The sequence below is a fragment of the Limulus polyphemus genome, unplaced genomic scaffold (assembly GCF_000517525.1).
Source record: "Limulus polyphemus unplaced genomic scaffold, Limulus_polyphemus-2.1.2 Scaffold30, whole genome shotgun sequence".
Taxonomy (NCBI): Eukaryota; Metazoa; Arthropoda; class Merostomata; order Xiphosura; family Limulidae; genus Limulus; species Limulus polyphemus.
In genome coordinates this window covers 198196-223105 of record NW_013665640.1, presented here as the reverse complement: position 1 = coordinate 223105, position 24910 = coordinate 198196, and the positions used below count along the sequence as shown (strand labels likewise).

At 33.8% G+C, this 24910-nt stretch overlaps 1 protein-coding gene across 1 annotated transcript; it reads left to right on the top strand.

Annotated features, from left to right (window-relative positions):
* The first annotated feature begins 1019 nt into the window (after positions 1-1019).
* Positions 1020-21155, top strand: LOC106459753 (protein scabrous-like). The gene is made up of 5 exons (XM_013919411.2): positions 1020-2058; positions 15786-15851; positions 16844-16928; positions 17945-18844; positions 19570-21155. The coding sequence occupies exons 1-5, from the start codon at positions 1132-1134 to the stop codon at positions 20211-20213; spliced, it is 2622 nt and encodes an 873-aa protein (XP_013774865.2). The 5' UTR covers positions 1020-1131; the 3' UTR covers positions 20214-21155.
* The last annotated feature ends 3755 nt before the right edge of the window (positions 21156-24910 follow it).

The following is a 24910-nucleotide window of genomic DNA, read 5'->3' as shown; positions in this document are numbered from 1 at the left end:
TACTTTAATGGTTAAACATATCTCATTACAAATTACATTTAAACTAAAGATTTTAAATTATTATTATGAGTCAAAATTGTAGTATAATCTGCAAATCTAATCTGCTTTATATCAAATAATAAATGATGTATATCATTATCATACAATAAAAACAACAGATCTTCCAGAACACAACTTTAAGAAACACACCTCTTGTATTTAATAAATCCTCAGAATATTTGTTATCAATATTAGCAGTTGAATTTTCGCTTTACAATTAACTATCCAACCAATTATACATTTATCTCTTATTCGTACATTGTATATATATGTATATTTAATTATAACGTATGATTTACAGAATCAAGTGCTTTAGATAAGTCCAATAATAATTTCACGTAAAACTTGAACAGCTTGTTCAGTACGAAATCCGTAATAATATTCAGACAATAACTCAAACTTATTAGCAAAATGCCAAAGTCTAGTGTAAAGTTGTGGCAAATTATAAAACAACTTAGACAGATGAATGTACAGTATAATATTTAAAATAATGAGAAGTTTAAAAATTTAAAATGGGGCACTAATTAGTCAATCATAGTAAAAAATCACTTTTATTAGTTATATCAGCATTAATAGATTACACATTTCTTTTAAAACACACTTAAAACGTACACGCACGAGTGGAGAATATAAGAATTTACATATATGTGTGTGTGTGTGAGTGTAACAAATATAAAACCAAATCTTCTGGGCATATATATATATATATATAATCGTGGTGCTGGAGTGAGATACACGCAGCTGTCAACGTCTGAAGAGAGAGAGAGGCCTCCAGGCACGAGGATATTTCATCCCCTCGCCAGATGTAAACCGCATTTTTACTTTGTGCTACCCCCTAAATAAACTTTCCTGTCATAGCTGAAGGATTGGGTCCCACTGCATATAACCAGCCGTACCGTTGTTGGTTTTCCTCAGTCTAGAGACTTAACGTGGAGCGTTTGTGTTGAGTAGTTCTTTCTGTGCACGTGACATTCAAAGTTAGCGATGCGCTGAGAGCAGGGTAAAATGGTGTTTAGCTAACCCTGAGCAAGAATTTCTCACGTTTTAATTCTGGTTAGCGTTGTTACAAGGAACAATATCTGTTGCAGGAATATGGAAATCAACTCTTTACAACCAACTAGTTTGGCTTTAGTTAAAACATTGGCTAGTTTTAGTCTATTCATACTATCTGTATCTTGTTTCTCAGACAGCCTGGCATCAACCGAACTAAATAGTTTGAATAATTTGTTGAAAGAACTCAAGTTAGAGGTAGAGACTTTACGAGAAGCCCGCCATCAAGATCAGATCCTCATTAAAACACTAGAGCAGCGACTTGACCAACTAGACAAAACGACAGTTTCGTCCGTAACCACTATAACTCCTAGTTCAGGATCCCCTATTATCACTCCATTCTACTTCCAAGTACCCAAGGGGTCGGAACCTCAGGACAATGAAAGACCTAATCCTCGCCATTACCACCATTTTGAAGCTAGTCACAAACATGGGACAGTAAGAAGCCTAGAGAAAGAACGTAGGAATCTAGGTAGGCTAGAAAGTCAGTTAAAACAACTTCAGCGGGATCTGACTGAGATAGTGGCTGTCAAAGAGAAAGAAGTTGGCATCACAGAAGAAGAAGGAGATTTAAGGCTGGAGACGGAACTGTTGCGGACAGAAATCTACCGGCTCCAACAGAGCTTGGATAGCTTGCGGACCGATAAAGAAAAAGAAGCTCAGGCTTCTCTTCGAGTGAACCAAGTCACAAACAAATGGCTAACGAAGACGGTGGAACAACTTCAAACAGAATTCAGGGAGCTTGCAAGAACCTTAAACATCTCAGCTGCTCTAAACCGATGTCACACATTCGAGTCAAACATTGCGCTTCTCAAGTCTGATTTCGGCGCGCTCCGAAGGGAAGCTGAAGCACTTCAAACGCTACATCTGAAGGACGCAGCTTCAGTAGACCAGCTTCAAGCAGAAGTCAAGGATTTGAGAAGTCTGTCTCAAACGCTTTCTGTTAACTATCAGCATATTTCTGAGGAGGTAAGGAATTTATAATGATTATTCCGAACTCGTGGTCTTTTTATATTTGTTTGTATTCATTAGCGTAAGAATTTTGAAATATGTGCTCAAAAAACATACAAAATTCACAAATCTAAATAAACCCTAATTTAGAAAGACAAATGTTTAATCGCTACTGCATAATTTTTTAACAAATATATTCCAACATAGGAGTACAATCTTAAGCCTCACGGGTGAAGAAAATACTTTGATGGATCAGGTTATGTATGTCATTTATCAAGGGGGAAAATATAAATGTGGGATGCATACACATACAAATATCTGGAAATGTTCATCGTGACAAAAGACTAATCTAACTAGCTTTCGATTATTATTCATAAAAATGATTTAATATCTCGTTATTATTTTTTTACAATCATTCAATTGTGGTGTCCTCCCCAATTCTGAGGGTCGAGAACTATGGTTGTCCAATGTTCTACTAACTTTCCTAATTCAATCTTCTCATCTCCAAACCATTCTAATATCATCGAGCCAACTGTTTTTCTGCCTGCATCTCCATCTTCTTCCTTCGATTTTACACACTAGAATTCTCTGCCAATCTCCCTCTGGTTTAATTATACGCCCAAAGTAGCGCATCTTCCGTTTCCTATATATGTCGAGCAGTTGCATTTTTGTCTTTACACGTTCCAATACTTCTTCATTAGTTTTTCTTTCTATTTATATTTTTAACAATGTATTCCTATACAAATAATCTTGTAAATACACAGAACTTAGAATAATTAAACCCAAAGTATTTGTTTTTGTTCTTTTACAGAAAATGTTCTGAAGAAATATTGTTTATTCTTCGGAACATAAATATAACAGGTCATCATATAAACAGCCTATTATTTAGAAGTATTTCTCCAGTTCTATATCCCATTTAAGATTTTAGAAAATATATTCGGTTTTCAAAAAGATTATTCATTTTGTGTTTGCTGAATGGTAACGCGCTTTTGGAGAATGACCAACAGTATAATGCCCATCTAATCTGTTTTTTGTTTTTTACTTTTGTATGTAATTTCAGTTGTCTAGAAAATCTATATTGCTATTCTTTTTTTAATTAAAAGATGTTTGCATCACTGGTGAAGAAAACACGTGCTTAGAGGATTCTATTACACGTCTTTAATTTTTCTTTTTTTCTTCTTTTTTTTTCGGTAGCAAAATTGAATTATGATTACACTAGATTATGTAGCTTTTCAAATGCCAAACATTTTTCTACAGTTGATAATCTCATTCAGGTTTTTCAATGTAGCTTGAGGCTAATTATGTTGTCTTCACAGAGCCCTAGAGGGCGAACAATGCACTTACGTGAATACTGACAATTGTCAAATAAAACTTGTTCAATCACTGTATAATACATTTTTATTTACATATTGGCCCCCCAGTGGCACAGCGGTATGTCTGCGGACTTACAATGCTAGAATCCGGGTTTCGATACCTGTGGTGAGCAGAGCACAGATAGCGCATTGTGTAGCTTTGTTCGTAACTTCAAACAAAGAAACAAATTTACATATTGCATTATCAAACTTTAAAGTTACAAACTTATTATTTGCCAATGTTTATAAATGTTGCAAAAAAAAGAAAAATAAACACTGTAAATTCGTTAGCGATTTGGTTCATCACAAGTGATTCATTTTTCATTTACTGCAAGTTTTGCTAAATTGGAGATGATATATATTTACCAACTAAACTCTTTACGTACTTTTCAAAATAGTTATTGAAAATAAATTTAAGTATCCCAGCACTCCTATATACTAAACAAACCATAATAACGTAACGATGACAATAGCAAAAACTTCAACCAATCCTTATGCAATGCTTGGGTAAATTTATTTTATGCATATTTAATCATGAATATAATCTTATTATATACTACTTGCGAACCCGTGGTCCTCTGGCCCAAATTTACAGGTTTCGCCATTATAATAGTTCAAGCAAATTTGGCATTGATTTATATTAGATCGCGTAAATATGTAGGCCTACTAATTAATGTTCGTAAATTGGTCAAAGAAATTAAATTTGCATTATAGCGGCTATGATTATTGAACTGAAAAAGTGCAAAATAATAGTTCAACAAATTTGTTTGAACAGTAGTTAGAGTAGGCCTACTTTTTATGTGTTCTGATGTAAATCAATGCCAAATTTGAGGCCCACTTTTGGGGAATCCCCGTAAAAGTGTTTTTATGAAATACTCGAATTCTCTGAATGGTTAGGTGAAAATTTTTACTTCTGGGCAAACCTAGGGGCCGAGACGACACGTTTGCCACCACTTAGAAGTTGGTGCGACCAGCGGTTTATGAGGAGTTACATGACAGACACACAGACACTCCTAAAAGTTATTATATTTATTCAACTGTCTATGATTTTGTCATGAACACGTAAAGAAAATTATCAAACAAATAAACTTCTTCGTGTTACTTTTTAATTTATCTTTTGACATAATTTTTATTTATGTATTTATTTGAACGCATACTTTCATTCTATGTAACAATAAAAAAAATAGATTATTTTAACGCATGCGCGGTTAAATGTATAACGTATATTTTTATATTAATATATCAAAAACCAGTATGGAATTTTACCTACCAAAATTACAAGTTCCTTATCTATCTGTAAAGTGAATTTAAATTATCTCAGATTATCCTTCCATACTGCATAAACAATTGTAAAATTATTCTGTAAACGCAGCCATGCGATAATACACACATGCGCAGCATTTATAATTTCTGGAGGAAATAAAAACTCCATATTTTACCGACTGGTTCAATGCCTATTTAAAAAACACAGGTGTGAGAGAGATCAAAGTCTGATTTCTGCATTGAGCGTAAGCCTTTTCCTATTGTAATATTCCGCTACTACAAAGCCTTGAGATGAGGGCTCGAATGTCGAGATGAAGACCTTGACCAGCTTTGGCTGAAGTTACTTCGCATCTACATATCTCCAGTCACGACAAGTTTTAATAGCTGAACAACAATTAGATGGTGTGTTTACGAAGTAAGATGAACTTTTAAAAGAAAAAGATCCTAAACACGTTATTTCATTACTCACTTTATAGAACGTCAATAATTAAAAACTTTAAAATTGAATTTAGGAAGTGCATAAGCAAGCTTAAGAATAAAATAAAATGTAAACTATTCTCTTTCTCTGTTGCTACATTTCAGAGCCAGCATTTCATAAGTTGCATAGCTTATAGAAGAGAGTAGTTTCATTAACTTTAGTGTAATTTTCAAATGTATTGAAAATGTTTAATGAAAATTTTCTGCATAATACCTAATATTGTGGTATGGACCACTTAGTGTTTGTTTGTAATTAAGCACAAAGCTACACAATGGGCTATCTGTGCTCTGCCCACTAAGGATTCTAGCGCAGACATACCGCTGTGCCACTGAGGGGTAGCACTTGGTGAAGCTCCTGATATACCGATATGTATGAGAGCATAAAGCAAATATAACTTTGAACAATTTAGAATTTCCCGCTGCACAATAACAACATTAGGTATTACGTTGTAATATGTTAAACTTTAGTGAAATTTCTAGAATTGCAGTAAGAACACTGGATATAATGTTCTTATAAATTGGAAAAACCTAGTAAAGACTCTGAAATCCGAATAAGGACACTGGAAACATTGTTATTATAAACTGAATAACTTTAACGTAGATTCTGGAATCCCAATAAGGACATTGGGCACATTATTATAAGTTGGAAAACTCGAAAATTTTCAACTTCCAGTAAGAACACAGGACACAATAAGCAAACTGTTTGGTCAGCCCAGCAAAACGACCTCTGTCGGTCGTTCTCAAATCTTCCACTATATAAACTCTGCTGAACCTTAACACTCACTCAGCCACTATGTGTATCTATAGTGAAGTTTCTTTCAATATTTACAACGATTTTTATACATGCTTGGTTATTTTGAAGGTACATCAGAGCACTATGAAATACATCATACAATGATTATGTGTCGCAAATAAAAAGACATATAACCAAACATGAACATTATTTTTATTTGTTTTACAGAAAAGGGGGTAATAGCACTATTAGGATACTCCTTTTCAGTTCATAAAATGTTATTTTTCTTCTTTCTCGCTTTTAGAATCAGGATAAACGAATTAACTGATATGTAGCATTTATTATTCAAGTTATTGTGTTAGCTAGCCCTGCCTGTAAGACTAACAATATAAAACCAGCTAAAGACAATACTGCCACAATGAAAACTTTGGTAAAACTCATTTTCCCCTAATGTACATGTGTAAGTAACCAAAGGATCCAGAAAATGAATCCTTATTTTATTGAATACCCATTGAACAAAATTTCTGTAATAAACTTGCATAGAAAAATAAAATTAACAAAAAAATTACCCCGGGAAAAGTTTGAGAGTTTGTTCTTTTGATTTTTGAATATCAGAACATTTCATTCTCAGTAAAATTGTGGATATTCCAACTCTGTTAAAATAAGGTTCTTCTTTATTGTCATCCCAAATATTTTATAATAACATGTGTTTTATTTTTTATTAAATTTGTGTGTAAACAACGTGTCTAAATATATGTTGATGATGATGCATAACTTTGGTGTTATTTAGAATGGTTTTTTATCTTCCTATCGGTCTTCTCTCCCTTCAAGTAACTGATTGAACTTTACACACTTAATCATGTTTTTCCCTTTTAATTACTTGTTTCACTAAGAGAACGCAATTGTAATAACACTATTCTTTTTTACAAGTGTATCTACGATACATTTAGAATTTAGTTACAAAAACAACTTATTTTACCTGCTCAAAATAAATATATTGTTTGAATACGCACATAACTAAAAAGACATTTATCCAGCTTTTTGCCCAGCGAAGAGAGATGGAGCTGAGTATAAAAATCGGGGTACAGGCGTTCTTCACATTTGCGCTATACATATTAAGCATTGCCCCTGCGGTAATTATCCAATATCAAGGAAAACTTTCTGTCTATCTGTGGACGCATATCATCGTAAACGAGTTGACCGATCCAGACCAAAGTTGGTATCCTAACGTATGAGTCCAAAAGCAAAGCAAATTCACATAAAACGTTTCCATATATTGAAAAATAAAAAATATAGAATAACCCCTATATCGTAACTGCAGTAGCTATTGTAAATAGTTGAGTTTCAACAAAACTCGCACCACAACAAAATTCCATAAGTAAAAGATTGTAAATAAAATTTTCAGCATTTTGGCTTGCGAATAAAGATATTGCTGCTATTTAAGCTTCCCGCTATTTTATGATTCACACCATTTAACTTCCTGTTGATACTAAGGTTAGAATAAGCGATTAAGCCTGAATTAGGGAAGTAAATATTTTAAAATATTTTAGGATATTTCTTACTTCTTGATGTAGAACACACTTTTTCGTAGAAGCAAAATTCAAGATTGTTATTTAATTTAATTAATTAAATGTACCAAATTCAGACAGTAGAAATCTTGATCATATCTCTGCTGTGAAATGGACTGCTTTGAACAAGGAGTGACGTAACTGCTTTGCCATTTCTGCCAAGTTTCTCGACTTAACTGCAAAACCTCCTCACTTCCGATCTTACAACAATTTTCTTGGAAAATGTACGCTACTGAAACTTTTCGCAGAGATTTTGCTCATTTTTCGCAAACTTCTGCGTATTTTCCGCGTATTGAAGAGATAAAAGACGGTGGAGTGCAGTCTCCTTAAAACAACCTGCAAAAATCTTAAGGCAAGACATTACAAGAGCTTCAAAAAGAAAGCCCATTATGGACTGAAAGTTCACTTTTACATATAGACTTTCACCGGATCTGTCGGACTTTCACCAAGGGCAGAGCTAGCTAGGTATGTAATTTGCCGCTCAAAAAAAAAATGTCAAATTGCACATCTACTTAATTTAAGTTGTAAAGCACGAATTTTGAGGTCCAAGTAGATATAAATACACGCTCAAGTTGTTGGCTGCTTGGTAACATTTTCTAATGTTACATCTAATTTTGTATATAAGGCAGCTGAAGTAATACAAAAAGTAACGGAAACAAACAAACTCACTATGTTGACTGACCAGTTGAGTCCGTTGGTTTAAACAACACTCTTTGTTAAGATAACGGAATAGGGGCGCTATAAAGATATGGTAACGTTACGTACACACACACATCTGCACCGCTTTAACTCGTGTGTATAGAAAGTAAAAACACGATTAATGTAAACAGTGTGAAAGGACTCAGTTTCACCACGTGGGACGCATGGGCTTCCCATCTGTCCAAAGTTTGTTTACTGACTGACTACAAGTGGATTGGTTTGGCCTCATATAAATGTCTGTTCCACATAAAAGTTACACTCGCCTGCTATTTCATCCCACACAGCCAATGAAAAAACTTTTCCCGTTTTCAAACCCATCCGTACCATCATTCTGTTTATCCGTTAAAAATACGAGGGTTATTAGCTCAACTCGAGTGTCAGGGAGTTGTTCCAGGATGACATTCATTTTGTTACGAAAAGAACAGATGGCCTACGTTGTAATAAAACGTTGTTTGTTCCCATCTACCGCATTGTTTTACACTTTGCTTAGTTCAAAGTTAACATAACATGTAAAATGTTTTATCATATATTATTCTTTTTTTTTCACGAATTCAATCATCTTCTTATATTATCTTTAGTTTATTAAACAGTTTTTAAGACTGTAAAAGCCTGTTTTTATTATTAATTTCAATCAATTTTAGTCGTGTAATATCAATTGTTATCAAAGTATTTGAGAAGTGTCTTTTTTATCACGTTTACTTACCATTTGAACATCATAAAATCAAAATCATACTTTAATGAAATATCTTCTCGTTACAGGTTTTTTTGTGTTTTTTTTTTCAACAATAGACATGAAAGTAAAAGGGCCAAAGCCATAAAACAGCCTCTCAACACTAGTTTTAACACTAACCTTACGTGAAAAAGCTTTTAGAAGTAAAAACACGGAGCGTTGCAATAAACTAAAAGTTTACGTTCGAAAACATCTCGGTGATTAAACTCAGACATCTAATAAAATTCTATTTTATTTATGTTTTTCGACTGTAGATAACAATAATACGTTAGCATTAAATGTTTATCAACTTTCAAGTTTGTTCAAAAGTCTAATTAGATTTCAAAATAATGTACTTCAAACTGACTACTTATGTGAAACAGTGTGGGTTAAATGCAAGACTAATAATTAACTTATACAGGATTTTAGCTTCATTAATTTATAATAAGCCACTGAATCACCAGTTGAGTACCCTACCTGTTAACAACATTTTCGGTCGTAATCCCAATACTATCGCACGAGGTTCATCAAAAAAAGTAAACAGATTCTTTTAACAACAGTAATAATAGTCAGGATTGAACTGGTTAAATCTCTACAGTTTTTGTTTTTTATTAGTTCGTACTTAGTTTTTCAAAATGTCTTTACTTCAGAAAATATGCACCTCTCTTTCTCATTGTTTTTATTTTCTACACTTTTACGTAAACAAGTTTTGTATACTATTATAAGTTTGTTTAGATTGTATTGTCTTGCAGTGAGGAGTTTTCTTGTGATTATAAATCTGTTTCGTTAACCTCTTTACACGAGTAAAGTTTATTGATTGTTAGAGGCTTGGAATAAAAGTATCTTAATTGAATTCAAGCACATTCTTAACTGTCACACAAAATGATACGGCTAAAACGTGTTAATTCTGAAAGTTTTCAAATAAATCTAAATTCTTTCTTCCAAAGTTCTAAGAAAGTATTTAAAACAACGTTGGCTTTGAAATCAGTTGACTTTCTATAGAATTATTGTAAAAATATTGCGTATAATGACTGCAAATGTTAAACCTCGTATGCACACATCTGCATTAGAAACTGTTCTAAACTTAATGAGGACACTTCATAATAAACACTCTTCTGAAAGAGGAGTCTCTTCAAGATATTTTTGTGTGTTAACTGCTAAGTGTTAACTATTACAGGTTGAACAAGTATATAGACTATTTACAGAATCTAAAACTGTCTCAACCAGCATCTTTAATATGATTTATTTCATAATTATGTCAACTGCTATCGGCTGTTTCCTTCCACAGTTCCTGTGTGGGTTTAATTAAGATATTAATAACGCATGAATATATTTTTAAATACAAGTTTAGGAGACATACTAATATATCGATACAGTTAAATTTGTGTGATAAAAATGTGGTAAATGTCACTGTTTATGCTAATTCTTCTGAATGTCACCTTTCTAAGAATTGGCTATCTGACAAGCCATTTCATGGTTTAAAATAGAGCAAAATAAATACAGCTTTGGTAGGTATAGTTTTATGACATCATAACCATAATAGTTTCTTTGTTGAATTGAATTATCCATTTAATTTGTAACAAACTGATTACCGTCTTTACCATTGTGAACTGCTCGTTTAAGATAACCTTTTAAGGTCGATTAAGATGTGAACTTTCATTATTGATACATGGATGCAACAACTAAAACTTGAGTGTGCACACACCAGACGTAGACGTAGGGTAACGGTAAAAGAACCATTTGTATTGAGTTGAAAAGAAAATACCAGACCCGAGAGGGAAAGCATATAATAACAAAGAGAGGTGTGTGTGTGTGTGTGTGTGTTTGGACGTGGAGAGCAAATGGAAACTATTGGTTAGACTTTTTCATAGAATGAGTGGAGTGAGGTATTTTGGTACAACTAGTTTGAAGTACAGCGAGAAAAATGTGTAGAATGAGTGGACTTGTCTGGGCATGTTTTCTGGATGCGTGTCACCGTACTGCCACGTGAATACAAGTTCGTATGTTTTTATATGTGTCTGTTGATCTCAGTTGGTTATATATCTCTCAGCTTATAGAACTAATCACGTGAAAAATAATAGAATTGTAACAAATAAGAACCATAAACTTTTCGATGTCTTCATTACCCGAAAATTTTCGATAGAATATCTGGCACTGATCGAACAACAACAATTATTGCTATTTCTAACGTGCATATTTTTGAAGTTCTCTCCCTAACTAAAACTTAATTTTCGCATCATTAAAATCTATAGAACAGTACTTTATCCTTCAGATTTTTATCTCTTGTTGTTTCATCACTTATGCCGAGATAAACGTTATTTAGTGGAACATAAAAAATTATTAAACAAAACACGTTCGTTTTACTGACAATAAAACTACTAATTATGTAGGTGCCCCACTAACAGGTGATGCCTGACAGAGTTTAAATGTTATTGATGCTCCATGTGATGTATTGTATGTTGCCACTGGTAAAATGAGTATAAGTAAAGTTTCTAGTTTATATGTTTGTTTTATCTGAAACTAAACAAACATATGCACAAGGTTTCATGCTATAGCTATTAAATCAAACGTGTTCGTATGTGTTAAAACGTTTACGTTTTTTTAAATAGAACAGTACGTTGCATCCCAGAGCTAAAACAGATTTACCTGTGGTTAAAAAATAATAATCTGTATTATTCAAGAAACGGACCCGGCATGGCCAGGTGGTTAGGGGCGTTTGACTCGCAATCTGAGGGTCGCGGGTTTGAATCCCTATCCCATCAAACATGCTCGCTCTTTCAGCCGTGGGGGCGTTATAACATGATGGTCAATCCCACTATTCGTTGGTAAAGAGTAGCCCAAAGTTGGCGGTGGGTGGTGTTGATTAACTGCCTTCCCTCTAGTCTTTCACTGCTAAATTAGAGGCAGCTAGCGCAGATAGCCCTCGTGTAGCTTTGCGCGAAATTCAGAACAAACCAATATTCAAGAAACTCAGTCAAAGTGTAACTCTTAGCCAAATTCATACAAAACGTGACTTATTGTTTTGAAACCTGTTAGTCGTGTATTTTAAGAGAAATGCTAGCTTTATCATATTGAGGCTATATTCATCTAGTATACGAGAGTATCACTTGTAAGTAAGAGAGCATTAAAAAATGTAATGACACTATAGTATTTCTTATATCAGCATAACGTTATCTTTGAAGGTCGTTTCTTTATTTCAAAAATAAGTGCTTCGTGTTCAAACTGGTTATACAGAGGCTTCAGTACGTTATATTAAAAGGATTTCGATATGCAAATCAGCAAGTTACGTGACAAACACAGCAATTATAAAATACTCGCAGTGAAACGTCATTTATCACAAGTACACCTTGACATGTTTGCCTTTTTGCACCACCAAACATTGTTTGCTTTTGGGAAATATTCGTAGCAATCCTTTCAGACATACAATATTCATAGGCTCAGATCATAAAAATATGTTCAGATCAAGAGCTTAGAAGTTCTAAGACAGGAATATTCTTTGAACTTAATGGCATTGGAAAACAAATGAATATGGGTCAACTTGGGGTACCAAGACCACCTAGAAAAAGACCTCCAACAAGTTCTACCATAACCATGATGAGAAAGGGCTTGTAATAGGTGAGGATCCAAAAGCAGTCTATGTGCCCTAGGTAACAGTTCGCACTTGGACACTATCGTCCTCGTTCACCAGATGGCTTGTGGAAACCTGCATGTAGAAATGGTGTGCTTTGGACATTACAGACTTACTACGAAGACTTTTGCAATAGAATCTGTGCTGCGGCGTTATATTTAGGATGTATAACCTGTCGTGGCAACATAGGCTGGAACTACGTGGTGAAACACTAAACTCGTTTTAATCTACAGTACTCAACCTCTGTATGACTGATAACAATGTAGTCTTTCTATTGAAGCTGTAATTAGATTTATCTGTTTCAAATTAAAACATCAGTACAAGCTTCAAATATATCAAATTTGACGAACTGGTTCAAGAACTTCAGAAAAATCAAAAAATTGTGACTGTTACTCTTTACGTTTTTCTATTAGTGTTAATTTCCATCACAGCGAGCTATTTAGGTAAAAAATAAAAATAAACCCAATAATAAGTACATCTAAGTAAATACACTGTTCTTACTTATAGAGATTAGAATGCGTTGTTTTATCATTTGGGTACTTTCACTGTTAGCAATATTTTCGGCCGTAAACCCAATAATATCTCACTAGATTCAGCTAGCTTATAAGACTTGGTTAGTTATAAATTTATATGCTAAGCTAACAATGCAAAATAATCTCTACATTATAAGTACAGAAATAAAACAACATAAAAATAATAAAATTAGTCATATTAATCATTCTAATCAATACTGTTAATAAAAAGCAGCATTAAAGAAAGAACTAAGTATGCCCTACTTATATAATAACCACTAGTTGTTACTTTCAAGGACTCTCATAGATTTATGTTCGTTGAACAACGTACTGTTGGTATAACCGTGTATAAACAAAACTTTACACAATTCCCACAAATGTTGTTTTCATAGTGCAACTCTACACAATGGGCTACCTGCTTTATACCCATCGCGAAGAATCGAAACCCGGATTTTTCCATTGTAAGTCCATAAACTTACCGCTGACCCTGATATCTGAGAAAAATTACTGCAATACATGTTACTGTTTGGTGTAGAGTCGAGTAGCAGGATAGTACCAATAGTACAGCCAAAATCTAATGTTTATGAAGATGAAAAATAATAACTAAGAAATTAGACGAATACCTGAACCGTACAATAAATGACTAGGTATTATAATTAAAATATAACCATTTTAAATGTAATGTTGAAATGAATCGCATTACAGAGCAACTGTCTTGACAAGTGAAACGTCAAATTACGGATTAACTACTGTTTCAATGTCAGCTGCTGTTTATACCGAAACTCTTATTCGCAATATTTGTTTTTCATTTTCTCTGAAATATGTAGTTATTAATTAACGTTTCCTACATGACATACAAAATTGCCTTCATCATTGTTTGGATATTCAGATTATTTAATAACTTTCAAACTTTGAGGTTTTTTTCCCAACTGAATGTTTTTAGCATGGGCCGAGTGGCCCATTGAACGGATCTGAGTTGCTGTTTTTCAAGCACAAACTTTTAGCTCATAACTCCGTCATATCTTGACCGATTCGAGATCTAATTACAGTTTTGGACTCAGGAGGTCAGACACTTTAGATTGATGTATTTGATCACGCCCAAGGTCCCACAGATTAATTTACTTTAATCCTGCCTAAAATAATTTCAATTTTAAGGTAGGCTGATGAATAATAAAATCGAATCGAGTATACGCGGGCCCCATAGTTGGTATTACTGGTGCGCAAAAATATAGCTAATAAAAAAAATTCAACGAAAGTCTCATAGATTAATTTACTCTAATCCTGCCTAAAATAATATGAAGTCCCGTGGCTATTGAGGATTCTGTCTAGTTTGCCTCAAGACCTGCGTAAGTTTTTCAAAGCTATATCGATATCACAACTCTTTTATCTAAGTTGACAAACATTCTACATTAACGATTTTTGAAAAAAAAAATGTTTTTAGGTTTTGGTATTTAACACCACCTCAAGCTACTCATTTAGTAACGATGATGCAATTACGAGCTTTGTATGCAAATACAATAAAATAACTGGAATTCCTAATGTAAACTGATTTTCTGATCCTCTCTGTAAAATACAGAGAAATATTTTTACTCATAGCCATTAGATTTTTTCACTTTGGAATTTGCTAAAGAGTATTGTTGAAACTATGGCATTTTCTTCTGAAACTATTTCAAATATTCAAAGTTAAGCAAGCGTTTGGTTTTATAGACTCTTATAAGTTTAAACATGTCAGTTGTATTAAAGTTTCAGATACTGTTCAGGGGTTATAACTTTTATGGATAGGAAGAGAAGACGTCCTTTAGCCGGAAACTAATATAGACTGCATGCAGAGAGCTGACTAGTACTAACCTTAATTCAGACTGATAAGGTTCACAGAAGATTCTGACTAAATAGATAAGTTTCTGCGATTATTAACACGTCCCTCAGGAGCCAAGTGGTGTCTTTACACTACAATTTATTGAATATTAAAAGTAAGTTCAATCCGAAAACTCCCAAAGAGGGTGATTTTGGACGTATCTTTTCGACACAAGTTTTCGTTTGTTAATTGATAATTTTTTAAGTGAAATATAGCATCCTCAAATCCCCATACTAGCTAGCACTAAAGTCTACCTGCTGGGAGTATATTCAGTAGATATCAATAAAGCCACATTCTCAGCATCATTAATTAAGCAATTGCCAACCTTTTATGCTTCTGCTATCACCTTTTTAGCTTTCAGTTGAGATACATCAGATTTCACCTACGATTCCGGTAGGGAAGGTCGAAGCATCACGTTAATCAGCAGTATGATGAGCAGACAGGAACACTTTGAAAGCAGCTACAGACATAATATTGTACTGCACAATATCTACCAAGGTGGTTCTAAACGGTTTCTGAATACCTCTGTGTGTCATTTGGAGATTTCCATGATTCTTCTTGTGCTTGGCCGTTAAGCTCGTGATGCACTGACGGATTTCAGTCACCTTACCACTTGAACTCACTTTTTGCAGCCCCAAAGCTAAAATAGTGCGGGAAATGCCTTCCTTTTAGCCAATAAAAATGTCCAAAAAATTTCAATTCAAATTATAAAAAACCGGATTGAATAGTTTTTTTTTGTTTGTTTTTTTTCAAAAAAAATTTCCCCACTGGCTCGTGAGAGGCCTGTTAAATTGTCCAAAGTCAAAAATCAAACTTTTTTTTTTCATTAAAGCATAACAGAAGTAGCTGCGTTAGATACAATGTTTCAGATTCTAGATTGGTGCAAACTGCATTTATTTTTGTTTTTAAGTCCCATCACTGACTATTCCCCGTTTCTTCTTTTTCACAGGTCACCTCACTTAAAGATGAACTAGCGATTCAAGCAGCTAACCATGACCGAGCTTCTTCAACCCAGGTATGGAAGTTCTAGTATATCGTGTTGTGTTTTCTCTTCGCTGTCTCATGAATCTAGATTTGGAATTATTTTCCCAATCTCGTATAGGTGTATCCAATTATAACATGTCATAAAACGTATGTTAACATGTTTAGCACCCAATCCTTTCTGTTTTTTTATTAGCTTCAATACGAACAAATACTATAGAAATGTTCCTTGCGAAATATTTCAAGAACGATAACGATTTAAATGTAACTAACAGTGGAAACTTCGAACAAATTATGTTCTAGAAATTATACATGAGAAATATCATACATCGTTCATCTTAGCATTTTTAAACGAATTGCAATATGGAAATATATTGTTTTTCATTTTCTTTTTGCTCCTAAGAGTAAGTTAACATGTACAAATTGTTATAATTGTTTTTAAAAAAATAATCAAGAACCGTACGTACTAAAGTAAACTGATAACACACGCCTGCAATGGATTTATTGTCTTGAAATTTTTACATGTTCTACGGTAATTTCTGTACGCTGAATCCGAAAATGATATCCATTTTTCTCTATCACGAACAAATTTTTCACAAAACGTCATATGTACTTTTACATAAGTGAATAATTTTCCTCGAAATCGGGTCACATTTTGTTATGCTTAAAATGTTGACAACCACTGGCTATATATAGATTTCACTTGACCAATTGTTTTAGAACCCAAACATAATAATAAAAAATGTTCATTGTGGTAAACGAAATAATTATTTGTGATAAGTAAGAGTTTTTTCTTCCCGACTTGTAAAAAAATCTTTACGTGATAGAAAGAAAATGAATATTATTTTCAAAATCTGCGTAGCTGAATTATGGAAAATCCGTTATTTAAACCAAAACAACTTTTATGAAGTTTAAATTCGCAGGCCTGTGTAATGTGTTGACTCTCTAACTTAAGCATTTTATTTTATCAGTTTTATTTCACACGTTTAAAGATGAAACGTTTAAACTAAGTTATTCTTATTTTAGGAAAAGAAGAAAAGAGTTACCAGGGAAATTATTTTAAAAGACAATAGATTGTATGCAGAAGAAGAACACCGTTTCAACAAGCGTGGTGAGATATTTGTGTTACTCTAATTTATTTTTCGAAACTCATTAACAGATCATAACAAAATGAAAGATAAAAATGTCCTTAATATTATGTTTACTCCCATTATCCATTTCCTTCTCGAAGCATGTAAAACCATCTGACAAGTAAAAACCTCAAAAACAGGGAAGTAAGAGTGTAAATACGTCTTTTTCGTAAACATTTATGTAGTTGTTAAAAATATACGAAACATATCTTTATGTATATTTATTTATATGAAAGCGAAACAAAAACGAATTATTTACTGGCATTATTTTATGTACATTAATAATAAAGTTATTGGCGCCACCTAGTGTTCAGTGAAGCAATTCCTAATTTAAAAAAAAAGCTTTAAAAATATCAGAGAGGTGTTTAGAAAGTGAATATCTTCAATTAACAACAATCAATAAAATTTTTAAAAAATAGCTTACTCTTATCAACGAAATTGAACAACAATACTCACATGATAACATTTAAAAGCAGATTAATTCAATTTCGTAATAAATAGACATGGCTATGTTGATACGTAGCTGTAATACTTAAATACATACGCCTAGTGATTAATAAATCTAGTAGGTTGAGACGTACGTAGTTTTCAATTTAATTACAAAGTATTAAAATGTCGAGACTAGGTAAAGATATAACAATTCAGAATTGTTATTACAGACCGACAAAACACTTCTGTCACGATTTAGTTCTGTTTTATGTATACATATATATTTATCTTTAATGAAATAATACATAAAAACTATTATTTATAGTTGTAATGAAAAATAGGTCACGTAGATTGTGAATTGTAACTAGTTGTAATTAAGGTTGGAGGTCATAGCAGATAGATATTCAGTCAGTTACAAAATTCTAATTAAAAACCAGTTGCTTGTGAAATTCAACCTTCCAAGTAACAATTGTCTGGTAATAGAATTTAGTGGAACAGGCGAAAATATGGCCAGAAAATAATATAAAAAATACGATTTATCATGTAATTAATTTTGTTTTCTTAACAGGAAAATCACGCCGTTCACGTCACCAAAAACTCATGAAGATGGAGGTAACCATGATGCAGCGAGCGATGAAGGCAATAGAGAATAAACAAGCCAAAGCTCAACGAGAGATTCAGTGGATGAAACAAAACTTCACAACACTGAAGTCTACCTTTAACAACGTTTCTAACAATACAAACTTCCTTGAAACCCAAACTACAAATCTCAAAAACCAGCAGCTCGTTCTAGCTAAGCAGGTGAAAGAGTCAAAAGGCATAAGTCAAGACCTGGACCATGAGATCCGCTACACTAAAAACAAGCTCCGAAATATCTCACAGGCGGTGGTGGTAATTGATAAGCTTCATTCCTCCACTCTTAAGCTTTTCGAAGCTCTCGAAGTTATGGAAGATCGATTTGACAAAAGCATACGAGATCTCCAGAAAGAAGTTTCCAAGTCTGACTTCAACCTTGCTCAGGTGCAATCTTCTTTCGAAATCCTTCGAGGAGACCAGAATGATCACTACGAGACACTTAAAATATTGAAAAAGAATTACTCTGTTCTGAAAATAGAGGTCCAAAGAGATCATTTTAAGCTCTTATCTGTTCAAAATGAGATTCTCAATCGCTCTTTGCAAGAATGTAAAGCCAGCAACGAAGAGCTTATAAAGGAGATGAAGCTGGAAAACATTGATCATAAGGTTGGAAAACTACAAACACAAATTAATAATAACCGGCTCAAAGTAGACGATTTGTATAATCAGTTCAAAACAAAAAAGGAAAACATTTTTCTTTCTACTTGGGAAAAACGCCATGAAGAGGTGAAAAAAGAAATACATAATATCTCAACATCAATACCTCAGCTACAATCCTACTTCTCCGACTTAAAGCATGAAATTTCAAAATTCGTGAATGTATTACCACAAGGTACGTTTCCATATTTTTATTTTTTGCATCTTTAATGACCTCTTATTATGCTTCCATAATTGACTGCTTTGTGTGTCCGCTTACAAGTTAAAGAAAGAGCAGTAATAGTGATTTGCATTACAATAAAATCGTCATATTTTCTTGGGTTGTAATGTTATTAATTTATCTAGCTTTACTACACATATTTGTAATTGTATACGTGTCAGTGCTCTGTTTGGTAGTACTTAACGTTTAGGTTATCACAGTTTCATATTAGGCAGAGCGTGGCCCAATGGTTAGCGTGCTAGCCTGTGGGTCGACGCTCACAACAACAACAACAAAAATGTACTCCACACTTTGGGGTGTTATAAAGGTAACGGTCAAATCCCATATTCTGTGAGGCAAGAGTAGCTCAACAATTGGGGGTGGGTACTGTTGACTAGCTGCCTTCTCTCTAGTCTATTAGTTCAAAATTAGAGATGGCTAGCGCAGATAGCCCTTGAATAACTATGTGTTAATATCTGAGAATAGCAACAACAGTTCTTTATCAAGTTTAATTCCTGTAACAGTAATTAGTATATATTTGTGGGTTTGTGTGCCTCATGCTGGAACTCATCTTAATCTGTAACTTTGGAGTTTACAGTGCATTATACATATATAAAAATAAAATGATGACTTGGTACATATTGTTAGTTTATTGTTGAAAAACGTTTCTTATTCATTTATATTTAATCCTTCTTCTTCAGATTGTTCCATGAAACAAATAACCATGCAACCAATAGAGTACAAGAGTGGCGTGTATCTGATCCACCCCAAAAGCACAGAATCCGCCTTTCCTGCATATTGCGATATGGTCACAGACGGTGGACGTTGGACAGTGATCCAGAGAAGAGAAGACGGATCAGAGGATTTTTACCGACCCTGGGAGGACTATAAGCGTGGATTCGGAAACAAATCAGGAGAACACTGGCTAGGAAATGAGGTCATCCACCATTTAACCAGTACGGACAATTACACTTTACGAGTGGACATGTGGGATACGTTTGGTCACTATAAATTCGCCGAGTACAATTTATTTTACGTGGGTAGTGAAACTGATAATTATCGTCTGGTAATTAGTGGCTATGTTGGAAACGCCAGTAACGCAATGGAAGATCACAATGAAATGCCTTTCAGTACCAAAGATCGCGATAATGACGCGAGTAGCACTCACTGCGCAATGTACTATTCAAGTGGTTGGTGGTATAATCACTGTCAGTACGCCAATATTAATGGCAGATATGATACTGGGCTTACGTGGTACGACATTGACCACCACGAGTGGGTACAATTGAGAAAAGTCGAAATGAAACTACGACCCTCGAATTTAAAACGTTATACAGATAAATAACTATAGGAAAATACATTTAAAGTCAAACAACATAGGTGTATTCTCTATAATTATTAGGCTTAATGTGAACTTGGGCGTTTCACACTAATTTTTCCCAAGAATACAAATTAGTCATGATCCTATATAAATGTGCAAGTTTCATTTACGTGGCCACAGGTTTCAAAACTACGTGCTTTAAGACACACCCTTTCAGAACCTAGGGAAAACGCCGAACTTAATTTTGTTTTTGTTTTTTTTCTTTTATAAACAACGTGTTTTTGAAGGTGCTTTTAAAGTTTTGAGACTTAGTCATTGTATATAGAAACTTATTAATACGAATGTTTCAGTCATTTACTGAAGTTCCTCTTAAATGTGTGAAATTCTAATTGGAATTCAGCACTTTTGTATTGATATTTTTAACACTAATATTGATTATTGATACCATTTTTATTCGGAAAAGCAACAAAAGAAAACTCGCGTGGTATTGTAGTTTAATGACTTAGCCTACACAGATCGCATGTTAATAAAAGGCGTGTAATACATTCCGAACTCTCAAGAAAAAGCAAAACAAAAAGTGTATACTCGTGATAATGATCTCCAGGGAAAATACTTTTGTAGCTTCTCTTTTTGGCTTTTAAATGTTAGTGTTTTAAAGAACTGACTTTCTATAATTTCTAATGAAAATAATTCGTGATCTATTTAATATGAGTTGGCATATTGTGTCGTTTTATAATTGTAAAGAGATAGTTGTAAATAATTTATAATTATATAAATTTCATGTTCTTAGGTGTTGTTACACAATAGAAGTACCGAAGTATTAAGTGTTTTTTTGTACTCTGTTCTTCGTATTTAAAAATCACGATTCTCGAGTTTTACGCCGTGAATTGAGTATCATCGATCGATTCGAATAATAAAATACTCAGAAGTTATCTGATGATGCCGGGTAAACACCGGTGAAACTTTGTATCCATGTATTTTGTCTTATCCAGTAATAAAAGCCGTAATAAATGTTATCTTGCATCTATTAAATTGCATATTTCCTATGTTCTTCATAAACAAATATAATAATTTCTACAACTATCTAAAATACACCTACACTTTTAAGAATGGTGTCACTAGCAGCTCAGTCAAAATACTAATGCGGCAACTCCTTTATTTATTTATTTACGTTTACTAATGCCACTGTAATCACTGGTGGGACATTTTGTTTTTGTTTTGCACTCATATTTTTCAAATTGGTTTCTTAAGTTCTGAATGTATGACAATAACGACTGAAGAATACGGACAGCGGCAGATAAGTTTAAGTCCTCTTTTTGCAGAATTTTACTTGTTTCATTAAAACGGGTAAGAATATCTTTCCATAAAATTGTCAAGAAAACTACCTCAAACTTGTTCATTTTCTTATTGAGATTTTCAGCATCATGCATTGTCTCTCTAGTTTGTTTGTTTGTTTTTGAATTTCGCGCAAAGCTACACGAGGGCTATCTGCGCTAGCCGTCCCTAATTTAGCAGTGTAAGACTAGAGGGAAGGCAGCTAATCATCACCACCCACCGCCAACTCTTGGGCTACTCTTTTACCAACGAATAGTGGGATTGACCGTCACATTATAACGCCCCCCAAGGCTGAAAGGGCGAGCATGTTTGGTGGGACGGGGATGCGAACCCGCGACCCGCAGATTGCGAGTCGAGCGTCTTAACCACCTGGCCATGCCGGGCCGATGTCTCTCTAGTATCATTCATAAAAAAAAAAATCAAGAGCTGTTTAAATCCCATCAAAGCTATCATTTAAAGCAGTGATTGCATCGGCACGTGCAGATCATCGAGTTCCAGATGGTTGTTTTACAGTCTTATGATCACGGCCAATAGAAATAGCCATCAACTTGACAACGATGAGTTGATGCAGCAAAAATGGTGTATAATCGCTGCACAAAATCAAAATATGACACAACTTGCAAACTGAATACTCCTGCAGCCCTGTCTCAAATAAGGTTTAAAGAATGTCCCAAAACACTCAATATATTAATTTCTTTGATTCTTGCCTGCAAACCAGAAAATTGTACAGCCATATCTGAGGCATTATCAAGAGAATTACCACGACAGTCAGATAATGAAATGCCTTTCTCTTGCAAGTAGCTTAATATACAATCAGCTAAATATTCTGCTCCATGACAATGAATTGGGATATATTGCAGAAATTGGTCAATTGGAGCTTGATCTTGGATCATCTAGCGTTGAGTCAACACTCAATTAATAGTACTTCGCTTTTTTTACTTCCAAAATGATTTCAGATAACACTTTATCACCCATGAAGTTGATAAGTACTTCACAAATATTGACAGAAAGGTATAAAGGATGTCCCTTTCCAGCATTTCCATGTTTTTCAATGTGCTCTTTGAGGAATGGATCAAACTCGCTCAGTTACTCTAATCCTCCTAAATAATTGCCATTGTGCTGTGAACCTATGATTTCATTACTTCCACGGAATGCCAAACTTCTTGTGACCAAGAATTTTACAATAGCAACAACTCCTTTCCGAACGTTTTGCCAGTAAAGTCGCTCTTAGTGCTGTGTCCACCTGGCCAAGTTCCTTTTGACGACTGTAGTAAATGAGCATACAATTGCGATGTTCAGAAATTCGACTACCTGTATGCTTCCAATCATCCAAACCTGCTGTAAAAAAAGTCGAAATTGTACTTGAAAATAACCTGCACACAAAGCAGTAAATTGAACCAGTTAACGGTGAATATGATAACCATTCACGAAGAATAAATTCGCCATTGTGCAATTCGTGATAAAATCAGAATACGGCTTTTCTGGGCGTTATAAATGTGTTCGAAATTCTTGAAATCACAATCATGATTCTAGCAGAATGAAGGACCATTACTAACCCAAAAAAAGAACGTAGCTCATTACCAATAGTATGCCATAATGTGGGATCAGTTGATGGATTTGTTACAGTAGAAGCGCTTGTTGCAGTTGTCATCTGTGGTACTTCTGATATTACCTGCACCTGCAGTAGATGATGAAGCAGTAATATTCTCATCATTATCGTTTTCACTGGGGATAAAAATTTGTTGAGCTCACAGATGCAAATGATGAGGCGAAACTGATTGTAGAAATTATGTCATTTTTGGTAAATTGGCTATTTTTTATTTTCCTTTCAACGCTTCTTTTCGTTTGGCAGCACCACTTTGACAGGATCGCTTATTCATTTTAACAATATACTGAAGTAATCACAAAAATAATGATATTTCATAAAAGATAAAAAAAATTTCAAGCAAAAATAAATATTACAAAAAGAGTGGAGAAAATGGCGAATTTGCGGCAATTAACTGATATTACACAAGTCAAATTAAAGAAACATACAAAAATATGCGATTTTAGCAGTGGTTAAGATGCAACATCAGGTTTTACTGGGTATAATAAACATGAATAATAGTCACTTTTAAAAATAACAAACCATGGAAATCTAAAAAACGTTAGCTTGCAGCTCAGTATAAATATAAAACGCAGACAATAATCATTTTCCTGATAATTCGGCTCGGACAACAGAAACAAACACATTTTAGCGCATTATTTGAATTCATCATACACGAGAGCTATCTGCGCTAGCCGTTCCTAATTTAGCAGTCAAAGACTAGAGGGAAGGCTGCTAGTCATCACCACCCACCGCCAACTCTTGGGCTACTCTTTTACCAATGAGTAGTGGGATTGACCGTCACATCATAACGTCCCCACGGCTGAAAGAGCGCGTATGTTTGGTGGGACGGAGATTCGAACCCGCGACGCTCTGATTACGAGGCATGCGCTCTAACCACCTGGGTCGAAGTGTTTGGTTTCGATACAAAATTCTAGCTGGATAACCTTCCTTCTCGCTTAACACTGCAAATTAATAGGTTCTCTTAGTAAATATTAGAAGCATGATGTGAATTTACTTTAAGTTTATCTTGGAAAAATAACTTACTCCCTTTTTAGAATAAATAACAATTTTCTTCTTAAAGTATTATAAAGTTCTGGTTGATTGCTATATTGTGACTAGTCATGTTCTAAACCTAGAAGTTTTAACACTTCACAATTTTGAACAATGTTGTTCATTTTGTGTAGCAGTAGCAACACATGTAGAAAAAAATGCACAAATTGAGTTCTAAATCTTTGTCCTACTGTTTAAACTTTTAAGCAAAAGTATTATAATTTAATAGATTCACTTGTATATCAACGTCAATGGTAATTTCTAGCAAAACGTGCGCGTTCACAATATGAAATAACGTAATTGTTTATGAAGTATCTACTATTGTTTCGTAAACCAATCACGATAATTTTTGTAATTATGGTGTTAATTTATTTACTTCTGAACAATCTTGCTACCGCTAATGCTATTTTATTTTTCATAGTAGTTGCTCTGTAAAATGAAATAAGTTAGAGTATTTTTATATTTGTTGGATGTTTTTAAATATACGTTGCTATGTGGTAATTTGAATATAACGGATTGGATAACTCATGATTCTATGAAATCGTTTAGGCTTAGATAAGGCAGGTTACACACACACACACATATATATATATATATGTGTGTAAAGATAATTGACTTTGTAGTTGTTATCAGTTCTATACTTATTGATAATGTCCGCATAAGTCAATATAAACATATACGTGTTATACCCAATATAATGTGTGGTTGTTATAAGATACAAGAAATAAAGGCACACTAAAAGACGTGA

Coding starts and splice junctions, on each gene's coding strand:
- LOC106459753 (XM_013919411.2), top strand. CDS start 1,132: ATGGAAATCAACTCTTTACAACCAACTAGTTTGGCTTTAGTTAAAACA. Junction 2,059..15,785: donor ATCAGCATATTTCTGAGGAG/GTAAGGAATTTA, acceptor TCTTTTTCACAG/GTCACCTCACTTAAAGATGA. Junction 15,852..16,843: donor ACCGAGCTTCTTCAACCCAG/GTATGGAAGTTC, acceptor TTCTTATTTTAG/GAAAAGAAGAAAAGAGTTAC.